At 50.3% G+C, this 23075-nt stretch overlaps 1 protein-coding gene across 1 annotated transcript in view; it reads right to left on the reverse strand.

Annotated features, from left to right (window-relative positions):
* PKDCC (protein kinase domain containing, cytoplasmic) overlaps window positions 1-17921 on the reverse strand; it is a 36007-nt gene extending 18086 nt beyond the window's left edge. The window contains exons 1-2 of the mRNA XM_075749155.1: window positions 17029-17921; window positions 2911-3033 (exon numbers count right to left, since the gene is read on the reverse strand). Of these exons, the coding sequence (XP_075605270.1) occupies window positions 2911-3033; window positions 17029-17685 (780 nt within the window). The 5' untranslated portion in view covers window positions 17686-17921. The remainder of the gene's footprint in view (window positions 1-2910; window positions 3034-17028) is intronic.
* Between the last annotated feature and the right edge of the window lie 5154 nt (window positions 17922-23075).

Below are 23075 nucleotides of genomic sequence, written 5' to 3' on the forward strand. Positions count from 1 at the left end.
CTGAAGCAGGGCTCGTTGTTTCTATTCTTACTTTTAATAGAAATAAAAGCATTAACTTTTAAAAACACATTATGCACAGGCCTTGACCACGCAGTCTGATTCTGCTCTTTTACAAACTCCAGATCTGGGTGTTTTGGCCGGACCGCCCTGCACCGGTGCGTGGAGCTCCAACCGCAGACGGTGTCTGTACTGCCTCCGTACGGACCCCGGCTTTGGACTTGGACTGCTTTTCTATTTTTTTTTCCACTGGTTCCTCTTACGTTTGCCTCTTCCCAGGGGAGAAGGAAGGAAATTCCCAGAAAGAAGAGCTCCACAGCTCCTCCATAACTCTTCAGTGTGCCTCAGGGTGAGCACGTACATCCGTCTGCCTTGGTGGGTCTACCTTGGTGGACCCTCACATGCCACTTTGCGGCTGGGGTGGGAGCTCTGTGCTGATGCTGCGCTTTTCAATCGCAGGTTAGAAACCTGAGTGAGTGTTGCTAGACAGCAAACTCCATGAACGTTGAACTCAGCCCCCTCACCAAAGTACTGTTTCCAATTCAAGCATTCCTTTCGGGTCCACTACGTAACGTATTAATGCAAACGTAGCATTAATATGAACGCAGTTAAATACTGGCATTTTTGTTCTATGCATGAAATTAATAACAGGTCTTATTCAGTCTAGCAAGCTTTTTATTGTTTATATACAATCTTTGTTTTCTGTTAAAATACACTGTTAAGGCCACATGCACTGAAGCAGTCAAATCCAAATTCAATCTCGGGCATAAATGGTATTCTGAGGGGAGCACCTAAATGCATCCTTCATAAGAAAGCTGATTATATCTGAGGTTATCCCTCACAGACCCTTCACCCATGGGACCTTAGGACTATCTCATGCTTCTATAATCACTCTCCTGCTTGACCGGACTAGAACACTATTGTCCTACTTGCAGGATACCACAGTTCGCGTGGAGATGCCTCTAAGTGTGGATGAACACAGGTCTGGTTACGGGACGCCAGACCTGACCACCCTTTCCTCCCTTTGGAAGGACACAGGATTCATGTACGCGCCATCCTGCAATACACTGTATATAAAAGGCACATCCAGCCCAAACTAACCTATAGCGCACGCATCTTCAATCACCAGTGAACGCAGAATTTAGCTTGGATAAAAACACAGGCTGTCATCTGGCATTTTTGCCTTTTCTCAAACACCTGCCCCTGCAGTGACAACCTCTGTGACCACCCCTGACGGGCCGCTGCCCTGTGTACCTGCTGCCAGGCTGGGACTGCCAGCGCCCCTGCACGACACGCTTGCAGCACACAGATGGAGGCTTTACGACAAGCTTTGAGCACACAGATGAAGGCTTTGCTCTGAATCACACACCTCTGCTGAGCGCAGAGGTTGGAGCAAGCTCACTGCCGAGTCCTTCAACACAAGGAAATTGTTATTTGTAGGAATAAGGTCAAATATTTACGCAGCCGTTTTCAGGACTGGACCACAAACAAGTCTGACATATCAGGTAGGTATGATTTTATTTCCTCCTCCTCCTCTGTGTTAGATGCATCCTAGACAAACTAATGAGCATGACATTATCTAAGACATCATTACAGCGATCACAGGAATGTTTCATCTGGAATTCCACCTCTGTGAATCAGCTCAGCACCTTCATCCAATTCTCCCTTTGCAATTGCTCGCTCAGAAATATCCATGTTGGAAGGAAACTTCCCTGTTTATTACCCATAATCTAACATATCTCATGGCCATTTACTTCATGCATAGTTGCCGTCAGTCCATTGTTTGCGTTGCCCAGATGAGATGAGCCGCAGACAGGTCCTGTATTTCGGGAGCCGTGACGAACACCTCTACCGCTTATTAAAACCATACTTCTTTCAGGAAAAGGGAGCTGAAGCTTAATGCTGGGAACACACTTGCTCCATCTATATTAGTAAAATAAACTCTGCCAGGCAGGGAACATTCCTGGACACAGGAACTTAATCCCACCCGCACGCTCGCTAGCATGGTCTCCGGCACGGGTCTGACCGGGACCAAGGCTGCTCTCCTGCACAGTCCCCAGGCGCGATCCGGAAGGCAGCACGGCCCAGGGACCGCTTCCGACGGGCATTCTGCTTCCGACGGGCATCCTGCGTGCAGCCACCCGGCCTTCAGAGAGCACAAAAATTCAATAGTACAGATGCGGGCTGCACCTCCCTGGTTCGTCTCCGAGATCAGTAAGGAGCACTTTTAATTTTCTGGTACAGATGCAGCCATGCGATCCAAAGTGTTTCAGATGAAGACTGCTGCTGCCTTGCAACGTCTTAGGGAGTTAACCTCAGCCGACGACACGTCCCAACATACACTGAGCGAGACAGCGCTGTCCTGATCAAAGCATTGCTGCAGTCTGGCTTCATTCTGGACAAATAAATGCGACCTTTGTGCTCCTGGTAAATTGCCAACATGGTGGACAACCCGGGTTTGAGATTTGTGTACATTTATTTCAGTCTTCCCCCAGTAAAAGACGAACAGAGCAGGAAGCAGTAGAAGACAATTATAAAACCAACCTATGATAAGGATCAGGAGAGAAATCTAACATCCTTCTATTGTTTAAATCCCAGTTGCAGAACACAATGCTCAACGCCAAAAATTCTGGGCCTCGAGCTTTAACAAGTAAGAAATGTTAGAAGATATCACATAAAAAGCATATGACCGGCTACAATTAGATAACATCAACAGACAAAATAGCACATTATCTTAAACGCTGCAGAAAGGGAGTGCTAAATGTTGTTTCTAAACCAAGATGTAATCATAAGCAAAGCAAATGTTTAATAAATATGAATTGCACTGCACAGTACGTAACCCCTGCCTCATGCCTGATGTTATTTTGTATTCACTGCTCTCTTAAAAGGCCTTTTAAAACAGTTGTTACTTACTCGAAATCTGTCTTCCCAGGAAGTCTGTAAAAGCTGAATCATCTCTAAAGGTGAGCCTAGTTCAGTGATGGTCGTCAACGTGTCTGGGATGTCATTGCTGTCTTGGTAACAATAGCCATAGAGCTGAAAAAAATCACAACCAGGCAATATCAGTGTAACACATCTTGGCACGCTTTTACGTTTCTCTGTGGCTGAGGTGCCAAGTGAGCATTTCTTACAAGGCCCTGAGCTCTACATACTGTATTGCCTTGAAGTGCCCCCCAATAGCTTTCATATCCTCTTGTGTGAGTGATGCTCCCTTAAAACTCCCAAGTTAGCTAGCAGAGTCTCTTGCGAGCATCATAGAGCACGAGGCCAGTGAAGTGCTCCTTGCGCATCCCTCTGTACAGGATCCTACACCAATAAATGTTTAAGAGAAGGGGGGGGGGAAATCAGTTTTCTATTTCCAATTTTCTATTGGAGGAAAAGTTGCCCATGCAATCCTTGCCTTTCTGCTTAAAAGACACCACAAAATAGCTTTTAATGACATTTCCCATAGGACTGCTGTTTGTCATTGAGTGGCAATGTGTATTTCGATGACACAGTAGCTTGAAAAACAATTGAAGTGCCAAAACTTATCTTTTCCCAGCCAGAAACTGTCTCTTGCTATACTTGGACTTTTGTGTGCAGTATCGTTAAAGAAGGGCAAATACTCCAAAATATTATCTGCCAGTAGCTTCGTCAATTTAAAAGCATTTAAATGGCAATTTCGGCTATGCTCCAGCTCCTTCTTGTATTTGCTTTCCAAGGACATTTGAATGATTAATTTTCACTTGCACAAATAATTGCACAAGAAGAATATTTAAAGACTGTGGAGAAGCGATGTCTTGCTTTATATGGAGTGGGACAACATCTGACAGGGCTGGGGGACAGGCTTTTTACAAACTCCCTGCCAAGCTCTGGCAGCGCGGCGGTTAAATGAGCCTGATAAGGATCTGATTGCAACTTTCCAGCCAGAACAGCATGCACACGAAGTAAAATTAAATGTAATCTCTGCCCCCAGTCAAATAAACCATACAGTAAAAGGGTCTGTGTGAAAATGTAGCCTTCAAAATGCCCCGCTGCTATTTCTCCACTGCCTTGCCCTGAGTAATTTGACTTCTCAAACCTCTTTTAGTTTTTAAAAAGCTCAGGGAAGCTGGCGGGAGTCTCCTCTGAGCCAAGGGGACTCCGATATGGCCCTGCAGAAGCAGCCAGGCTCACGCAGACCAGAACGGGGACCGACCCTAATTCACCAGGACAGCAGAGCGCCAGGCTGGCGAGTGCCACGGCTGGAGGGAGCGCGGTGAGGCTGAACACGGCCGCTCCGCGCAGATTCCAGTATCGAGCACATTCTTACGCCTTGTGACCCTCCCAGACAGAAAAGCCAAGACCGGGCTAAACTCAGCAAATACGGGATTTGTTATGAACCGCTCTGCTAGCTCTGACTGTAGCTGTCTACATTTAAAGGAAAAAAGGGTGCCAAAAAATGTAAAAGAAGTAAACAATTTTTCTTTTTGGTGTAAAAACGGCACTGCATTTCAAAACAGCTGCTTAAACACAGACATTAACCTAAACAAAAAAAAAGAGCTAGATGACTTTATTTTAAAACATGCCAGAAAGACTATTTGGCATCAATGCACAAGAGAGATTTGTGATAGATGCCGATATGAACATTTCAAATAGGAAAACGGACCTTTCTCTTTACTGCCATAACCACGACAAAGATCGCAACACCAATCATTTCTTAATCTAGAGCCATTCAGACCAGACTTGGGTTCGTTCCTTATCACCTGGGACACCATATTTGTGCAGCTCATTGACAAGAGTTAAATTTTCATGTGCCACAAACTACCTTAGAGGATCGCATTGGCACAATTCTGTTTCAGCCTTCTGAACTAACGAGAAATGAAATTAAATGAAAATATTTAATACAATATATATCGTTTCTCAGAGAGGAGCTGGATGCTGCAGTTCTCACGAGGTATTTCACATCTCCCTTGCGTGGGGGCAGACTAAGAAGGCAGGATGAAGCTGGGTGGGTTTGAAAACCCTCACTTCTGAGTGTCAAAATCTAACATCTGTTTCTGTATCATCTGCAGAGTTCTGCTCTTGTCTTTAGCAGAGTAATACTATCCATTGGGAAAAAAGCCATAAGGGAAAATTAGCAAGGAATACAGACTGGGAAATGACAGTATCGCAATAACTGTTGGTTTACAGTAACAATGAATACAAAAAAGCTACCAGTCTTCATTAGGCATTCTCAACGTTTGTGAAAACGATTCCAGGAATAGAAATACTGCAGACAAACAACAATTATATACTCATTTGATTATAAAAACATAATACGTACACATCTGTACCTGCAAAACACTGAGAAATTAGTCTTATTATCTATTTATGTGCATATGAATGCATAAGTAGTAATGAATTACACTACCTATTTGTATCTATTTTCTCTCAATCCATGAATGCCAATAGTAATAATAACGATTTAGATTTGTTCTCGGTGAGCTGGAACTTTGCTCGTAAGTAATTCTTCCATTTTAGTATCCAATTTGTACCTTGGCAAAAGTCTTTACTGCCCGAGTATCTGAGTATTTGGTGTATTTTACTATATCAATGCCTGTTTAATCATTTCTGTCATTGTGGAAGCTTAAGTTACCTGATTCAGTTTTGGTTTCATATTAAATTGCTCTCTATTCTCACAAGAAAATTTCCTTGCACGAGTACTGCTGAACTTAATCTTACAAGCTGAAGAACACAATACTGAGCAAGTTGGTGTAGGTCTACCTCAAAAAAATATATAATCTAACCTGAGCTCTTTATTGCTTTTACTTAAGCGAAACCTCTCAGATGCAGTGTTATTACTAATTATATAGAGTTATAAAAGCACAGAAGGCCGAGATATAAAGGATTTTTTGGCCCGCATTTATATTTTTCTAAATGAACTCCTGAAACTAAATGCAAAAATGCACATGTAATTACGTGGCCATATTTGTATGTGCAATTACCATGATTACAAACTGGGCAAGTCCCAACAGCCAGTTAAGCATCTAAAATGGTTACATTCATCCCCTCCTGATGAACCACCACCCAGCATACAGATGTTACAAAATACAGAATATATATAGGTGCAAAATATTCCAAGACAGTAATTCTTAGGCGTTTCGTTTAAGAAGCTGACTTATTAAGACACAGAAACAACAAGTACAGAGGTACTACCCAACATACTCCCCCCCCCCCCACCCCAGCCCCTTCCTTTTTGTTTTTTGTCCAATCCTTTTTAAGGTCTGAAATGAGCAAAATGGTTTGTATTCCCAGACGGTGAAGTAAGAAACAGATAGCTGGATGCATACAATAACAAGAAAAATAACCACACGGGGAAACTGAATATAGCTGGAAGCAAAAGATGAGCCAAAATATCTCCTCTATCTGAAATTCTATTAGGTTGGACATCATTCTCAGCATCGCAAAGCTACACTTCAGATATATTCAAGAGTGATGGTTTTCATACGCCTTTTCAGCATGGTTCCAATTAAATGAATGGAAAGAAATACAATCCCACATCTTTTTGCTATCTCGAGTCACTGCATTTAAATGCCACCCCAATAGATTTTTGTGTAGAATCTAATAGCAAACAGTCACAATATTGGGATGCCTTTCTGTCTGTTTAGAAAAACATAAGCCAGATGATACAAAATGTTGACCTGTTCTCACATTGTTTGCCGTAATTCATTTCGAGTGGACCTGTTTACCGAATCCTTCCCTCTCCATTTGGATTTTCTCAGTCATAAAGGCTCAGTCCTTATCTTTATCCACCCAAAACTCCCACTGGCTTCAACAGTTTTTAGGCACGCTGGGCGCACACAGGCTCAGCTCCTGCAAAAGTTATATCGCTTTGTAGGAGCCCATGTCCCTACAGCCGGTCAGTTCACCTCCCTTTACAATTCCCTTTTACTACAAATTATGGGGACAGAGGTGCCCCTTTCAGAGGAGCTGGGGCGGGGAGGGAGGGCGAAAGCAGAGGTCAGCCCCTAAACAAAAGCTGGCAAGCTTACTGAATAAAAACACAAAATAAAGGAGCTTATTAAGCTGTCATCAGCAGGGTAAGTCTGTGCAAACAACGGGCCCTGCTGCATTAGCGTAGGCACCCTAGCTGGATTTTCAGAAAAATAAATGTCAAGCCAGAACCTCTGCCAAAGTGTTACATTTCATTTATAGAGGCTGGTTGCTCAGTCGGGAACGGTGGGACCGGCCACCCTCCCCAAGCCAAGCCGGGCTCGGCTCTGCCCCACTGCCGGGCTGCCGCAGAACCGCCACGCCGGCTTCTGGCGGGCAAAACTCCCCTGTCCAGACCACGCGATTTCCCTAAAAATTACAACACGTTGTGAATCTTTTTCTTTGCCTTGCTAGTTTTTAGCCCTTAATGTTCACAATCTTTAGATTTTTCTCTACAACCACAAAAGCTGGAAATTTCCCCCTTTCTTCTTTAACAAACATGAGATTTCCATGACTCCAGGAACAGGAACTTCAAGAACACTATTGCTAGCTGTAATAGAAGTGACAGGCTCAACTGCATTACATCAGAAGTAATTTCTAGAAACCTAATTCCCTTCTCCTTTAATTTGGATTTGCCCAAACTTACTACAGCAATGCCTAACCGCTGCCCACAATAGAAATGTGCAATTAAAAAAAAAAAATCACTTTCACGAAGAGCAACAGTAGTCAACACTTGCCATAGCCTTTAATTTCAAAAATACATGGACACAGGGTTAGCTAATCAGAACTGGTGGTGTTGAGATTGTATTTTGTAGTGACTTGGTGCCCAGGGAAAATAAAAAACACTGACTGACAGTGGTAGCCATCTGATGAGCTATTTGTTTGAGCTGCTACACGTCAAAACCAGAACAGCACATTTTAGAAGCTCTTGCTACTTTATTGCTAGCAAAGTGAAGGTAATATTTTTTTATGCAACAAATCCTTGGATTCACCTTTCATTCCCGGAGCACCGGGACAGTCCCTGAGAGAGCAGGAACATACAGCACTGCCTGATACAGCTGTGATTTACCAGCACGTGATTTAAGACGTTTATGTCACTCTAAGATCTAGTCATCCCTCGGGTTTTAAATATTTCCCTTCATTGCCAATGGTATATAAATATATAAATATACACAGAAGCACATATATATGTCCTATATGTCCATATAATATATGTCTATATCTGTGTATATATACATATGTGCATATGTGTGTTTCTATATATAACATATAGACATAATATTTGCATCTATATTTTAATGTTTTATATATAACTATATATTAAAATATTTTTATACACTGCCACACCTACTCAGCCCAAAAGCATTTGCAAACCTGTAACGTACATCTCCCTGGAAAAAAGGTGTGTTCCCTGAAAGGCCTAAACTTAATAAAGATTGATCCAAGGTCAGCCTTCCTGCTACAGGATATACAGAGATGACTCACGAGAAGTGAATTGATTTTCCTCACTGAAATCTAGCAATCAAGCCCTGCCAAGCACTGAGCTTCACTGGAAAAAGACTTTCACACAGGGCATCCCCAGCACCACGCAGAACCTTTCAAGAGCGGGACCGAAATTGTGCGCTGAAAGCTGTACGGCAGGATTTCCTCTGCTGCTGGATACTGCAACCGACAGCAGGCCGTGGGTAATTCAAATACTAAGCTCTAAATTCACAGGTCTGCCAAGGCTTTTATTTATAAATGTATTATTATGATTAGCACTAAACTTCAGAAGAGCTAGAAGGTACAAGAATCGCCTACCTGGCACGGTTACTAAACACGCAAGTTCATTAATAGAAAAACTGGAATGTGTTATTTAGAAACACACACGTATGTATATCTAACCATATCTGTCTGTCTATCCACAGAGCTCCACAGATATCTCCATATATTTTACATATATGTGTGTGTATACATATCCATATATACCTGCTGTTCTGACACATATTATGTTGGCTGTAATCTTACGGTTTAGTAACGTTATCTCCCTTTTACTCTCCCTGCTTTCCTCAGACTCTGAAGTGGAAAATTCTTCTACTAAAAACATTTACAGCACTTTGAATTTGCATTGCACTGCACAAGCTCAAGGCCCAACCCTGCAAATATTTAGTCACACAAGTAGTCTACTCTTGTAAAGCCTTCCAGTGGAGACAAATAGATCACTCATACAACCATGATTTCAATGGAAATGGGCTGATATCACTGGAGGCACAGTTCATTATCTTGTAAATAGCCAGACCAGAAGCTCCCCTGACCTCCATCCACAGGACTGCATTCAGCTCCACCGCACCACCAGATTAACCCTTCGTTACGATGTGATTTTGCACTACAAAACTATCAAACAACCTCTACGCATTGCACGTTCGGAAAAGCTTGACTTGGATTCATTAGACGCATCTCTGCAATTCTTATTTCTTAGGTATCTGAGCCATGTCACCGTGTACTTTATCACGGTGAGCTTTAAATAAGCTTGGAGTCTATCTGCAGCTACACAGTCCAAGAAAAAAACAACTCTTTCCAAACTATGTTGTTCCAAATTGGCCTAAAACAATATAAAACATCCATGTTTGGTGTCTACTACCTAAACTGAGTGGTTCAGCTGAGTGTGACAAAAAATAACAATTCCTTTAAAATTAGTCTAGAGTCAATATTAGTATTAGCATAGTGCCTGTGAGAACTAGTTCTTGTCAAGTTTTTCATGGCCATCACAGAAATGAAAAATTGCAATGGGAGTTAGATGCCACAAAGCACCAATCTGAACCATCAGATGACTATGTTGGCACAAAAATCCATGAAAAAGTCCTTTAAAAAAAACCAGCTTGTATATCTGACACAGACACTTCATAAATCAGGACTGCAACACTTCTAAGCATGGGCCAGCTCACGCCTGAGTCCACCAACGCTCTGTGTCTGTGCGGTGAGCAGAGGGCCAGAGGAACAGAGCTCTGCCAGCCCTGGTGAGCCCTTCCAGGGGCAGAACAGAATAGAACAGAACTATTTCAGTTGGAAGGGACCTACAACGATCATCTAGTCCAACTGCCTGACCACTTCAGGGCTGACCCAGAAGTCAAATCATGTTATTAAGGGCTTTGTCCAAGTGCCTCTTCAACATCGACAGGCTCCAGGCATCGACCACCTCTCCAGGAAGCCTGTTCCAGTGTTTGACCACCCTCTTGGTAAAGAAATGCTTCCTCTTGTCTAGTCTGAACCTCCTCAAAGCCCAGCTTTGAACCGTTCCCACGCATACTATCACTGGATACCACGGAGAAGAGGTTTACCTAGCTACCCCACGCTTGGGGGTGTGAAAAGAGAAGCTCTAAAACCCACGTGCTGTCCCTTGCAATTCTGCCCTGGTCATAGCTAATTTCCAGGCCAGGATATTCACAGGGTGGAGTGGCCTTGCTCACTCATTGTCACTCCTTATGAAAGAAGGAGAGCAGCAAGGTAGAACTTGATCGTGCCCACAGCATCCCGTGGTGACCGCTGATCTGCCCAAGCCGCTGTGCAGAAGGAGCAGTGCTGGGCTCCCCTGAAGCAAGCTGGATGACGTTACAAGTCATCAGCTCCCATAAAGGAGGCAGAAATTCAAACCAGAGTCTTCTGGAATGATTTACATGGCACATAAAACTGAGAAGCAATCACAGAAATCATTCAACAAATGATTGGGATTAGTTTTATGAATGCTGCTTTCAAAAGGACGACGTAGCTCTTTTAACTTATGTGATGGCACGTGCCTTATGGAAAGCTGTTTCTGCCAACGGCTTTGCAAGCTGAACACCCTCTGCCATCCCATGCAAATCAATGGGAAAAAAGGTTATTTGGCGAGTTCAGCATCAAGACATACAGCTTGCCTTCCAGTGACACAAACGGTTAGAGTTGGTTTGCAATTGTATCAGCTCTGTGCTTCCAGCAGCTCTGGAGTTCTTGTTAACAGATCCTTTCTTCACTCTTAAAAGTGCAGGATAACATCTGGGCCTTTTGGGAAGCAGTCTTGCAATAAAGAAGCACTTTGTGTAATTCTTCTTTCCTCGCCAAACCGCATCTGTCTGCTCTCTCTGCCCTTCTCCACTCCACCCCGAGCTCCTTGGGGCTGTGGGGACATCTGCTAGCAGCAGCGAGCTGTCTCCACCAAGCCATCAGTAGGTGGCACTGCCTGCTTTTTTTCCCTCCACCCACGGAAATGTCCAGTGCTGACACCCTATATCGACCACCACTAACAATTCTGACCGATGCCCAAGTGACTTAGACGCCTCGTGTCCTGCAAGGTGCACCTATGGCAACGTCAAGCAGCGGAGTGACTGGGACAAAGAAGCAGTTCCATCTCTGCTTGCCGGGCAGCGGTGGTGGCAGCTTTACCGGAGGAATGAGGTGGCAAGCTAGCAGCGTGAACCTCTCCTGCCACCTCATCAGGATTTGGCAGGCTCATCTGCCTGGGACCTGATGTTCCTCTGATCCTAACGCCAGTTAAACAAAAGGTGTCAGCCTGGTCTTGCACTGCGTGTGGTGGCCTCATTCATCTTCAGCCAACCTGTCCCAAGAAGCTCAACTGAGCCACTTTAGAAAAGCATTAGAAAAAATTCCCAGTCTGAACCAACCCTCCTACTTGCAGCAATCCCCTACGGATGGACCGCGTGTGCAGCGCATGGTCAGAGCCCAGCCAGCCCCAGCCTGGAAGGTTAATTCTCATTAGGTGCTTGGTTTTGAAAGGTTTGCTCCCTAGAGCTGTGAACTTCTGCTGCCTCATTCAAAATTCAGAATGACAAATTCTCCGTGTAGTCACCCACCAGCTAGTATCAGCAATCCCTAGCTGTTCCCAAAGCTGTCATGGTCAAACTCCAGCCAACTGCAGATCAAGGCTTGTTGCTGGGCATCCCGCACCATTGCCACCACAAAGGGCATTCAATGCCCACCCGCTGGCAACAGGGAAAAGATCCCTGAGTAGCTGTTTCCACCACGGCTTGATCTCCCCTTCCCCCCTCCTTTCTGTGAAAACAACAGTGGATTCATGCAGGAAGGATGGGGAAGGACCAGACCTTCAAGAGTCCATAGGCTCCCCATGCAAACAAATTTCCACTGGAAATTAATTGTATATTGACTTTCTTCAGACTTGGAAAGACTGTCTACTTCCACTTGGAATAAGCAAAGCGTATACAAAGCTTTAGTATTTTAATTGTCGCATTAAAACTAAAACTGCTCTATCCTGCTGGCTACGCATATGTATAGGGAAGCCATCAGGGTAAAATGTCTGCTAATTATCACATGTAAAGAAAAGAAAATCTTATTTAAACATAGGTATTTAAAAAATATCATGACCGGCTAGCACATCTTAAGTCTACTGAACTTGTCAACAGCAAGTGATGTATTATTTTCAGTACTATTTTATTCAATGAATTTTCTAAGTGATAAATATTCTCACCATAATCATGACCATTTAAAACAAATAAAAAAAAAAATATATACTAGTGCTGACTGAACCAATCCATACAGAAACTGCTTTGACATCATAACTTGGATGGTGATTTTTTTTTACTGTTGATGCCATCCCGCTATTTCATCTGCACGTTTTAACTTTACACTAAAGCTAAAGAAGCCAAATGAAACGGCCTTGTCTGGGCAGTCAGCAAACCACTGGCTCTGTTAGCAGCTGGTGTCTTCCACTGGCTTCAGACAAAGCCAAGCCTTTTCCTTGAGCTTTTGTGTTTGTTTTTAAGAAAGCGGTAGCTCCTTCTTAAATGAATCATTGTGAACTCACACTAGAAGTGCTGATAAATAGCTGTCACAGAAATAAGCTTGCACTTTTCTAAACATCTGCAGTTTCAAACCTTCCCTCCCCTCTCTTCAGCTTCAGCAATGCAGAGGAAGAAAGAATTCCTCCAAAGAACCGCTTATGCCCATGAATGGCAACACCCCTAATTCTGATACTCCAGGGCTATAATTACATTATTACAGTAAATCAAACATTGCCTTTGTGTCTTTACAATCGCGCTCATTGTTTGAAATTAACTGCAAATGGTTTGATTTTCTTTTCTTCCTCAAATACGGGCAGGGAGGAATTAAAGCACACTAAATCATCTTCCCCACTAAAATGCAAGGAAAGCCAGGATTCAGACAGCAACATTTGAACTTTGCAAGAAAAGAAACCGCAGCACGGAGGGAAAGGAAAAGATCAGGCACCGCATTTGACACAGAGCGACTGCAAAGCAATTAGCGGGCCACTAAATCCTCTGTTACAATAAATCAGTGACCCAGTTCCCCCCCTCTTCCCCAGTGCCCTTCATTATAAAATCAACTTTAATGAACCACCCCTCTCTTCCCCACTCCAAAGCAAATATATTTCCACTGCAGACTGCACCTGCCCTTCCCTGCGGCCCAGGGAGCCTCGGGCAACCCCGGCGAGCAGCAAGGGGGGAGCGGGGGGGGGCACCCCAGACTGCGGGGGAAAGGGGGGCGACGGCCCAGCGCTAGCACCGCGGCGGGCATACGAGCGATGGGCAGAGCATCACAGAGGGAAATAAAAATAAGAAGGCAAGCTGCCTTCGCCTCAGCGTTGGCTAATGCGGAACTACTCTCCCTCTTGCCGGTTTTCCACGTTTCTTTTGATAGATTTGATTCGCCACATCTGCTGGAGCCGACACATCTGGCTCCTTCCCCAGGCGGAGGGCACGGTGGATATGTCAACATGTTGTCTGAAGGCAGTGGTACTTTCTGGAAAGAACTCTTTTCCCCTCTATCATATATTGTACAATAATCGAGTCTTTTAAAAGGATGGCTAAAAAAAAAAAAAAAAAAAAAAAGCTGATTTTGACAAGAGACAGGCCAGAATGGGAACTGCTGAGACAGTAAAGAACAAGCCTGTTATCTTACAAACTACACTTCAGGCTGTCAGCTGCCAGAGATTTACAGGAAAAAAACCCTTCCTAGGACTCAACCTACACGGAATTTTATTTCCAGCAAAAGAGACTCACGAACGCATTCACCCCGAATAGCCCCTGACCGGGGCCGGGGATGCTCCGGAGGGGCCGGGCGCGGAGGAGGACGAGGCAGCCCGGGGGAGGCCGGCTGTCGCTCCGCTGCCCACGGCGACCGTGGATGGGACCGCGGGTGCCGGACCCGCTTCCCCGCCCCGCGGCGGGGGGAGGCGGAGGAAGACCTCCCGTTTGCCTCAAGCCAGCCCCGGATCGTCTCCAGGTCCCGGCGGGCGGCTGCGGGGATCCCGCCGGCTCCAGCCGCGGTGGCAGCGCGGGAGGGTGCTGGCTCCCGCCGCGGCGGGGGGGGGACACGACGACACACAGCTTCGCCCGCCTCCGTGCCCAAAACCCTCCCGGTCCCCCCCCCTTCCTGCCCCGAGCCGGGGCTGCTGCAGGCTGCCCGCCAACCCTGGCCTGCCCTCCCCCGGCACGGCAGGGTGGCAGGAGGGTGGCACGTCCTTCGGGCTATTGATAGCAGCCGGCTCGTATTTGGGAGCCGCCGGGAGGGGATAAGGAGCAAAAAAAAAAAAAAAAAAAAAAGAAAGAGGTAAGGAGGAAAGCCGAAAAGCTCCCGGCCTTTGCTGGCCCAGCAGACGCTGTGTGGTGCCTGTGGCATCTGCAGGCACACGGGTCCTACTGCTCCAGTGGAAGCTGAAGCGCCTGTCAAAAGCCAGAAGAGGGGAGGAGATTTTGCATTGCTTTCTGTCCCTCGGCCGCAAACCCTGGACAGTGATTTCTAAGCCCTGGGCCGGCTTCCGCTGAAAACAAGCTAAAAATCAGTCTTGAGGTGGGTAGATCCTACCACCTTTGAGATTTTAACAGAGACATCATCAATACATTTCACGTCGCTCGCTGGTGCCCATTCTCTGCATCGGTTTCACGACTCCGGCCTGACACCAGAGACCTATTTCTGGCGCTTACGGCTGCCCCAACCGTGCCTAGATAAAGCCCATCAGGTCGGTTTTTACAGTCTCCTTTCAAGGTAACGTCTTATCAAACGTTTATCCCTCACTTACGCCGCAGTAACCTCGCCCCGTACGTCCCTAGAATGAAATACGTTAAACGGAAAGGTGGGTGATGTAGTCAGGGCTCCTCTGATCTCAGCCAGGCAGCTCTGCCAGGGGCTGATGGAGACGGAGGGCAGACAAAAGGAAACGCGATGACAAAATCGGAACGAAACCCAAAACATGTTTCTGATTCAAGTGTAACCTATTTTTAACTTGGGTGGCATGTAAATATGAAGCCCTAATTAACAGGCGGGATTTTTGCCCATGAGAGCATTTTCCCAGCGCGGAGGCTGGGCGTGTTTCTCCTCCCGGCGCTTGTGGAAGCGCCTGCTCATCCTCCAGCTGCTCCAGCCCCAGCCCTCCTGGCCAAAGGACACCCCACACCTCACCTTCGCTTCCCCCTCCAGAGTCCACCTGACATCACGGAACGGAGGAGTGAATTACTGCGGCTCCTCTGAGGTTTGCTGCAGAGGCAGCGGTGCTCCAGGCAGCTTCAGCGGCGCTGCCAGCCCGCTGCCGGGGGTCCCCCTGCCCGCACACGCGGGAACACCGCGGCTGCTGCTGCTCGGCACCCTTCACAGACAACGCAGCCCCCTTCCATTTTGTGAGGGGGATTAATCCAAACTAATGCCGAATTAATCTTTCCAGAGCAGAGAACTACACACGAGTAACGTGGGAAGGAAACGCTAGCGCCTACCAAACTCAACCTGGCCAGCTCGCTTCCACTGAGCGAGAAAAACAACCACGGGGGGGAAGTTAAAAAAAAACCAAACCCTCCGCGTTTACAACTGTAGGGTGTATTTGCTGCTGTCAACTCAATCAGTAACGATGGCTGCACCCCAGCACGGGTTTCCCAACAAGAATTCATCACAGCAGCAGAGGGGCAAGTAACATCCTTACTAGGAGCACAGCTCTTTGTAGCTTGCTAGATGCTGTTCTCCTTGTGTATTATAGTTAGACCCAGCACCACGGAGGAAAGAATATGGAAATAGGAAGGAAGGAAGGAATTTTAATATCTATTTTCTTGTGGATAAATCATGACTACCCTTTCTTTGAACAGCATATGAAACTCGAGAGCTTTGATCGCTGGGATCTGAAGTTCTCGTGGGGGAGCTGGTACTCCTGCTGCTGCTGAAGAAACACAAAACTCCTTTACTCGATTCAGTTCAAAAAGCACCTACTGTGAGACCGTCTGGTCTAACGTTCATTTTTTATTCTACTGCAACGCTCACGCTATGCGAAACGCAATAGGAATTTCCATACCAGCATTTACATCCAAATGGACCCGTTGAGATTCATGCTGATGTGTAACAGTCCTACTACGCAGCCCTTCTGGCAAGTGCCGCGGTGTCGGCGCGCTGGCTAACGAGACAAACACTCGGCCTGTCCCGCTTGGTTACTGCGTGGGCTGACCCGTGTGCCAGGGCTGCGCGTACCCAGCACGGCGCCGTCTCAGCGGCTGCGCCCGCCGGGAGCCACCGCAGACACTGCCAGGGGTCCCCCGTCCTCCCTAAGCCCCCTCCCTCGCCCCCTTCCTCACCTCAGCGTTATTTACGAGGGCGAAAGCAAGCCGCAAGGCCGGGCCGTGGCGGGAGGACGCCGGTGAGGTTCGCCCCGCACCAGGCGGCCGGCGGAACGCGCCGCATCCCGAACCCTTCCTCGGCCTTGAGCCCGGGCCCGGCGCGAATCACTTACGGGGGCGGGGGGGAGCACCGCTGATGGTGTGCGGCTGCCGGCGGAAAGCGCCCATCGACGAGCCTCCCGCCCTCCCCGCGGACCCGCGATGGGCAGCGGAGGTGAGGAGCCGCCATGCCCGCAGGGACCTCTCTGCCTCTGTGCCAGCACCGCCGGCCCCCACCGCGCCTCTCGACGGGGCTGCGGCTCCCGATGGAGGGAGGCGAGTTAAACTCTCGGGGGGGGGGGGCCCTCCGCGGCACGGCCCCGGCCGGCTCCCTGCTCACGCTGGGGCCGGCGGCGGTAGCGCCGACAGGTTGCCCGCGGCGAGGCCAAGGAAACGGCGGCAAGCCGGCGCAACCCACCCGCCTCGGCGGGGCTCCGCGGCCGCCCGCGCAGGACCCGCGTACCTGCAGGACGTTGGCGTGGCGCAGCCGCTGCAGCAGGATCATCTCCTTGACGATCTTGTAGGCGGCCAGGCGGTAGCAGTCCCCCAGGGCGGAGAACTGCCGCACGCAGTGGGCGATGTCGTGCCCGCCGAAGTCCACCGCCTTCAGCGCCACGGCCAGCGTGCGGTTGAGGACCGCCTTGTAGACCGCCTTGGTGTACCCCGAGCCCAAGTACTGCACGCCGCTGACATTGCGGATGTCGCGGCAGCCCAGCAGCGGCGGCTCCAGCGAGAGCTCAGCCGAGGCGCCCGCCCGCGGCCCCGCCGCCGCTCGGCCCCGCGGCCCCGGCTGCTCCGCCGAGGTGCGCGGCGGCGCCAGGTCCATCAGGCGCCGCTCCCGCGGCCGCAGCGGCCGCCGCCCCGCCGCCGCCGCCGCCCGGTGCTGCCGGTAGCGCAGCACCTCCTCGTAGCGCTCGCGGATCTGCTGCGCCAGGGCGGCCCGGCCGCCGCCGCCGCCCTCCTCCTCCGGCGGGTAGAGGGGGGCGCCGGGCGGGGAGGGGGGCGTCCCGTCGCGGGGCGGCGGGTGCTCGGAGCCGGGGATGAAGAGGAGGTTGAGCAGGGTGCCCAGGAGGAAGGCGAGGCAGAAGCCGGCCGCCACCGCCGTCTTCCTGCGCCTCATCGCCACTTCGCTGCCGGCTTGTCCAGCCTTTCGGGCTTCTCTCCTCTCGCCCCTTTCCCGGGAACCAGCTCCGAGGCTTTTTGGGCTTTTTTGGTTTTGGGTTTTTTTTTTTGGTCCTTTTTTTTTCTCCAGGCTGTGCCGGCGGCAGAGCGGACCCGGGCGCTCAGCCGGAGCTCAGCCCCTTACGGCGCGCCCGCATGACACTTGCCTCCCTGCTTTTAAGCCTCTGAAGCACTTATTATTAGCGGGACGCGGAGGAGGGCGGGGGGGCGGGGGGGATTCCCGGCTCGCTACCCCCGCCGACGCGCACTGATTGACAGCCCGGCCCTTCCCGCGGCCTGGCCGAGCAGCAGGGGGGCCTGGGAAACGTAGTCCCCCGCGGAAGCCCCGCCGGCCGCCGGCGAGCCCGGGAGCCGGGACTACATCTCCCAGGCTCGGCCGAGCCCCCCGGCGGGGAAGGCGCGGGGCGGAGCGGGACGGAGCGGGCGGACCCCCCCCTCCCCGCCCCCCTGACGGGCGCTGCGGCCGGGGGCTCCCGGGCAGGGCGGGCCCCGGCCGGTGCCGCAGGGCTGGGCGGCAGCTGCGGTTCTTCCCACGCGTGTCCGAGCCGTGCGGTGAAAGTCGCGCCGGCACTGGTTTGTGCGGGATGCCCTGTCTCCGTCCTTGGCAACCGCGGAGGGGGCACAAGCAGCCGCGTACCCACAGAAATGGGATTTCCGATGCCTTTTTCCGGCACAAGGCGGGCGCGGAGGAGGGCTGGGCAGGGGAGCGGAGGGCTCGGGGTGCGTGTCACCCACACGAGACTACAGCCACAAATCACGGTCTCGGCATGGGGTAGCCCCTGCCCGGTTGGAAATGTGAATTGCAGGGGTGAGTGCTAATGACATGGTTATCCATCAAGCCCATATTACGATGCTGTTAGCAACTAATTAACAAATACAATCGGCCCGCGAAACTTCCACAAAGGAAAGCCCATCAACAAGAGAAAAGCCGTAAAGAGTCAGGCGAGGCAAAGTTCACCACAATGGAAGGGGGAATTCATTTCCAATAAGGGAAAGGGACGAGACACTTAGGTAATACACATCGGACACACAAGGCGAAAAAAAAAAAAAAATACAAACTTCCCCCCCCCCAAAACCAAACAAAAAATATCGGCGGCGGCTCCCAGCAGCTAGCGTGCTAGCCAGCATTTCCTCCAGCGCCGACAGCAAGCGGAGCCCGGGAAAGCTCAGCCCCGGCCCCCGCCCGCTGCCGGCGCCCGGACCCGCAGGGAAGCGCTCGGGGGCCGGAGACAGCGGCGAGGGCGGGCGGAGGCAGCCTCTGGAGGGGATGTGGGAGATTCACCGGCTCTCCCAGCCGCCTCGCTTTTCTCTCGCTGCCTCCCGAGAGCCCTTCACAGTCACCGGCGGCGCGGCCCACCCGCGGCCCCGCACACGGGGCGGGCAGAAGCGCAGGCAGCTGCCCGCCCGCGGCACGCCGGACCGGGCGCCCCTTCCCAGCGGGATTCCCGGAGCCCGGCACTAAGCACCACATAAAAAATAACAGGGGGGCGCGTAATCACCAATTAAAATAAAAAATAACACGGGGCGGGGAGGGGCTGTGCCTGGCGGGGCAGCGGGCTCCCTGGCGTGGCGTGGCGTGCCGCCCAGCCCCCACTCCCCGCCCGCAGCCCCACGGAACTCGCTCCGCCCGCCGGGGCGGTGCCACCTGCCCTCCCCCCGGCCCAGGGGGAACCACGGCCGGGGGTGGGGGCGAAGCTGGCTGCCGGTGTTGATGAGGCGGGTTTTTATGCTTGCTGTAGCGCGTAGGGGTTTTTCTTTGAGGGTGTTGGGGTTTGGGAGTGGGTGTCGTCGTCCTCTGTCGTGTCCCCCCTCCTCCCCAGTCGTTACTGTTGTTATCTAGCGGGAGCAGCGGGTTTTTTACCTTTCAGCCATGCCAGGGCAGCTTCGTTGGAGATTTCCCGAGCCAGCCCCTTTCTGCTGCGGTCAGTGGGATTTCATGGGTGTAGAGGAGGACAGGGTTCCAGGCCGGGATAATGTATTATTTTTTCCAGAGTAAGAGGGTTCATAACGATACGAAACGCGGTTGCAAAGATGTTGGACACCTGCAAGTTTCCCTGTTTTGATTGGGTTCTCCCCCCACCACCACCCCCGCAGGCGGCGGGAGGCTCGGATTGCCTTCCCGCGGTAGGTTTGGAGATCTGAATGTACCGGACCTCCCCCGGTGCGGAGCCCTTCCTCACCCCCCTCCCCGGCAGGGACAGACGGCTCCCGAGGAGACACCGTGCGGTATTATCCAGCCGGTCATCTTGAACCGCACGTTGCAGGCCAAGTCGCCGCGGAGGGGTTCGCCACTGCGCGCTTCCCGAGCCGAGCGCAGCTGCCGCGCAGCAGGCGCGCAGCGCGCCCGTCCCGCGCGTCCTCCCGGGAAATCACGGCGATTTGCCCGTGAGCACATGAAACGTACACGCTTGGCTGGATTTATGGCTTAGCTGATGTTAGCCAACACTTTCTATTACTGCACAGATAGAGTCAGAATAAAGTCGGAGCGGTTGTGCAAGCCGAGAAAGGAGGAGGCCCTGGAAACGTTACCAGCAAGCGGCGTGATCTCAGCGGAATATTTCTTACAGGCCAAAAAGGAGGCGACCCGAGGCCAACAACCTCTCGGGGGGGGGGGGAGCCGGTTCCTCTGAGGGGCCCTCCCCGCCACGAAAGCGGAGGGTGCCCGGGGGGTGCAGGCAGGCTCGGGGAGCGGCTGAGGGCCAGAGCGGAGAGAGGGGGAAGCTTGCTTTGCCAGGGACCTCGCATGGCACCTGCACCCCTGGGTGGTTCGGGGCGCGGGTGTGTTTGGCGGGGTGTGCATCTCCCCGAGGTGGAGGCAGTGCCCGCTCTTCTTGCAGGACGGGAAGGAGACGGTCTGCAGCGACATGGGGGGCGGTCGGGCTTTGCTTGTCACCGTGAGGAGGCAGTGGTTTAAAGAGAGCAGCCCCTCTTCCTTCTGCCTTCCCCTTTGCTTCCCCCCAGAAACGCACCGCCTCGGCCCGGGCAGCGCCTGACGCCGCGGAGGTTGCGCGCCCGCCGCCGTGTTTGCGCGGTTTACGGGAACGCAACCGGGCTGCAAAACAGATGCTCCGCAACCCGTTAAAGTGGGCCACCTGTTTTTCACATCATGCCCCATCTCTATGCCGGTTTTCTTCATTATATCCCTCCCGACAGATACCATGAAATACATCAGTCATTTAGATATGGGAGCCGACCTCTGGAGGACGACTTGCGCGGAGCACTTTGATGTTGCGAGATTTCAAAAGATGGCAAGCCCCTGCCATGTTTCTAATTACCCCGCGCCCGGGGTCTGCCACTGATTAGGGCGGCGGTGCCGGGGCGAGGCGGGCGGCTCGGCCCGGCCCGGCTCGGCTCGGCTCGGCCCGGCCCGGCTCTGGGGGCTGCCAGCCTCCTTACACCGCGCTGCCGGGAAAATCAACACGGGTGCGCAAACAGAGCTACCGAATAAAGTCAACAGCGAGCTGCGGCGAACAGCAAACAGCCCGTGCCGGCGTGAAAAGGGGGCAAAAGCCTTTTCTGCATCCCCACCCGCACCCCCGGCCTCCCCGCCGCTGAAGGAGATTTAGGAGCAGCCGGTATCTGCTCCCGCAGCCAAGGCTCTGTTGCAAGACGGTGCGCTGAAAGCATTACAGACCTTGCTAACACTTCTGCTCACATGCGAGCCTTTTATCTCGGCAGCGCAGTTGGAAAAGCTGAATCACCGCGGAGAGAGTGAGGACTGAAGGGTATTTTTTCATATGCTGCAGGCTGCTCCTTATTTGATCTTCACAGTCCCCATTTCTATCAATATTCCTAAAGCTGAGGGATCAAACAGGGAAAAATTAAAACCATGCTACCGCGCTAAATAAGATTAAGATCGTGGCAATATATTGACTGCTCCTTGGGGAAATCATTTTGTTGCTGCAGGAGCCACGGCCATCCTGGAGGCAAAGCTTGTGTTTCAGGAACGGGCGATGGGAAAGAGAGGTTTGGGAGCCTGCATCCAAATCTGGCCAGGAGCAATCTCAAGCGCCCGGGCTCCTGTCCCCCTCTGTGTTCCCAGCCCAGCTTCGCGGAGTCAATGACATTTGCCAAACTAAGCTCAACTATCCCTGTTTTTACACCCACAAGCAGGCATCTTCAAGCGAGTCCCACTGTTGGTCTCACTCCCCTTTGACACTTAGGAGTTAATTTTTTTTTTTTTTTTTAAAGGACTTCATAACCTTTTGATTTCCTGGCCACCTGTTCTGGCTGTTTATGTGGAAGGAGAGCTTTTTTTGGAAAGCCCAGCCTCAGCCGTGAGGTCAGGAGTCCCTTGAAAACGCAAGTCCATATCCTGCATGCCTTTTTGCTGAGGGCTCCTCCATGTCCAAACTCTGTGTCATTCCCTGCTTTGCCAAGGTCTTGTCAGCCTTCAGGGCAGGCTGGAAAGCCTCCTTTTCCTCAGGGATGCGAGGCCAGTGGTGGGCCCTTGCACGCATATATTTTGTAGCCTTTTGTGAGTTTTCTTACATAGCAAAATCTTTCTAGTGCTTTTTACTTTGAACAAGAGCTCTTTTTTTGATGTTGTTCCTTTTCTCTCAGGAAACCCACTCCCTTGTATATTTGAAGCGAGCTGAGATGCAGCCAATTGTATTAGTTCTGGCTGGAGCAAAAATGCATAATGAAACTCTGGATGTGTGGTGTGAGTCCAAAATAAATGGTCACTAGCAGAGCCAGCAAAAACCTGCAAGCGCAGGCAGTCTGTAAAAAAAGGAAAAGCTTGGACTCTACCTGCGGGGCTCTGCATTTTTCCAAAGGGAAAAATGAACTTTGGGGTTTAAAGAGCTTGGAAAGAGATGCTGGGGCACTGTGCCTTTTTGATTACATTTCTGAATTGTGATGATTCTTGCATTTTTTTGTGAATACAGTGTCTGTAAGTGGAAGAAGGTGTTTTATCTCCTAACCTGTATTCTCAAAGCACAGCAGTTTGGGTTTTATGTGCCAGATGTCAGTGTGCCCTGATTCTTCAGGCAATTTGGATTAAACCTTCCCTGTATCAGAGAGGTGTTACAAGGGGAACTCCATTAATGCCTGTGGAAATCTGGTACTGCAGCGATAAAGACCCTGTAAATATTTACACAGACAGACGAACTCATGGAAATTTTACATTATTAGCTTAACTTCATTACAAGGAAGCAGTCGAGAAAGTCAGCGGTGTATTACATTCGCTTTTATTTTTAATTAAACATTGACAACATATCTGGTTGGTGCTTCAAGGCACAAGGTTCAGAGAGTCGCTGCTCTAAATATTTTACAATCTGCAGGGAAATATCAAGTCTCAAGCAAAGGAAAAAAGTAATGTAGCCG

This window comes from Balearica regulorum, chromosome 3, assembly GCF_011004875.1.
Source record: "Balearica regulorum gibbericeps isolate bBalReg1 chromosome 3, bBalReg1.pri, whole genome shotgun sequence".
NCBI classification, from domain to species: Eukaryota; Metazoa; Chordata; class Aves; order Gruiformes; family Gruidae; genus Balearica; species Balearica regulorum.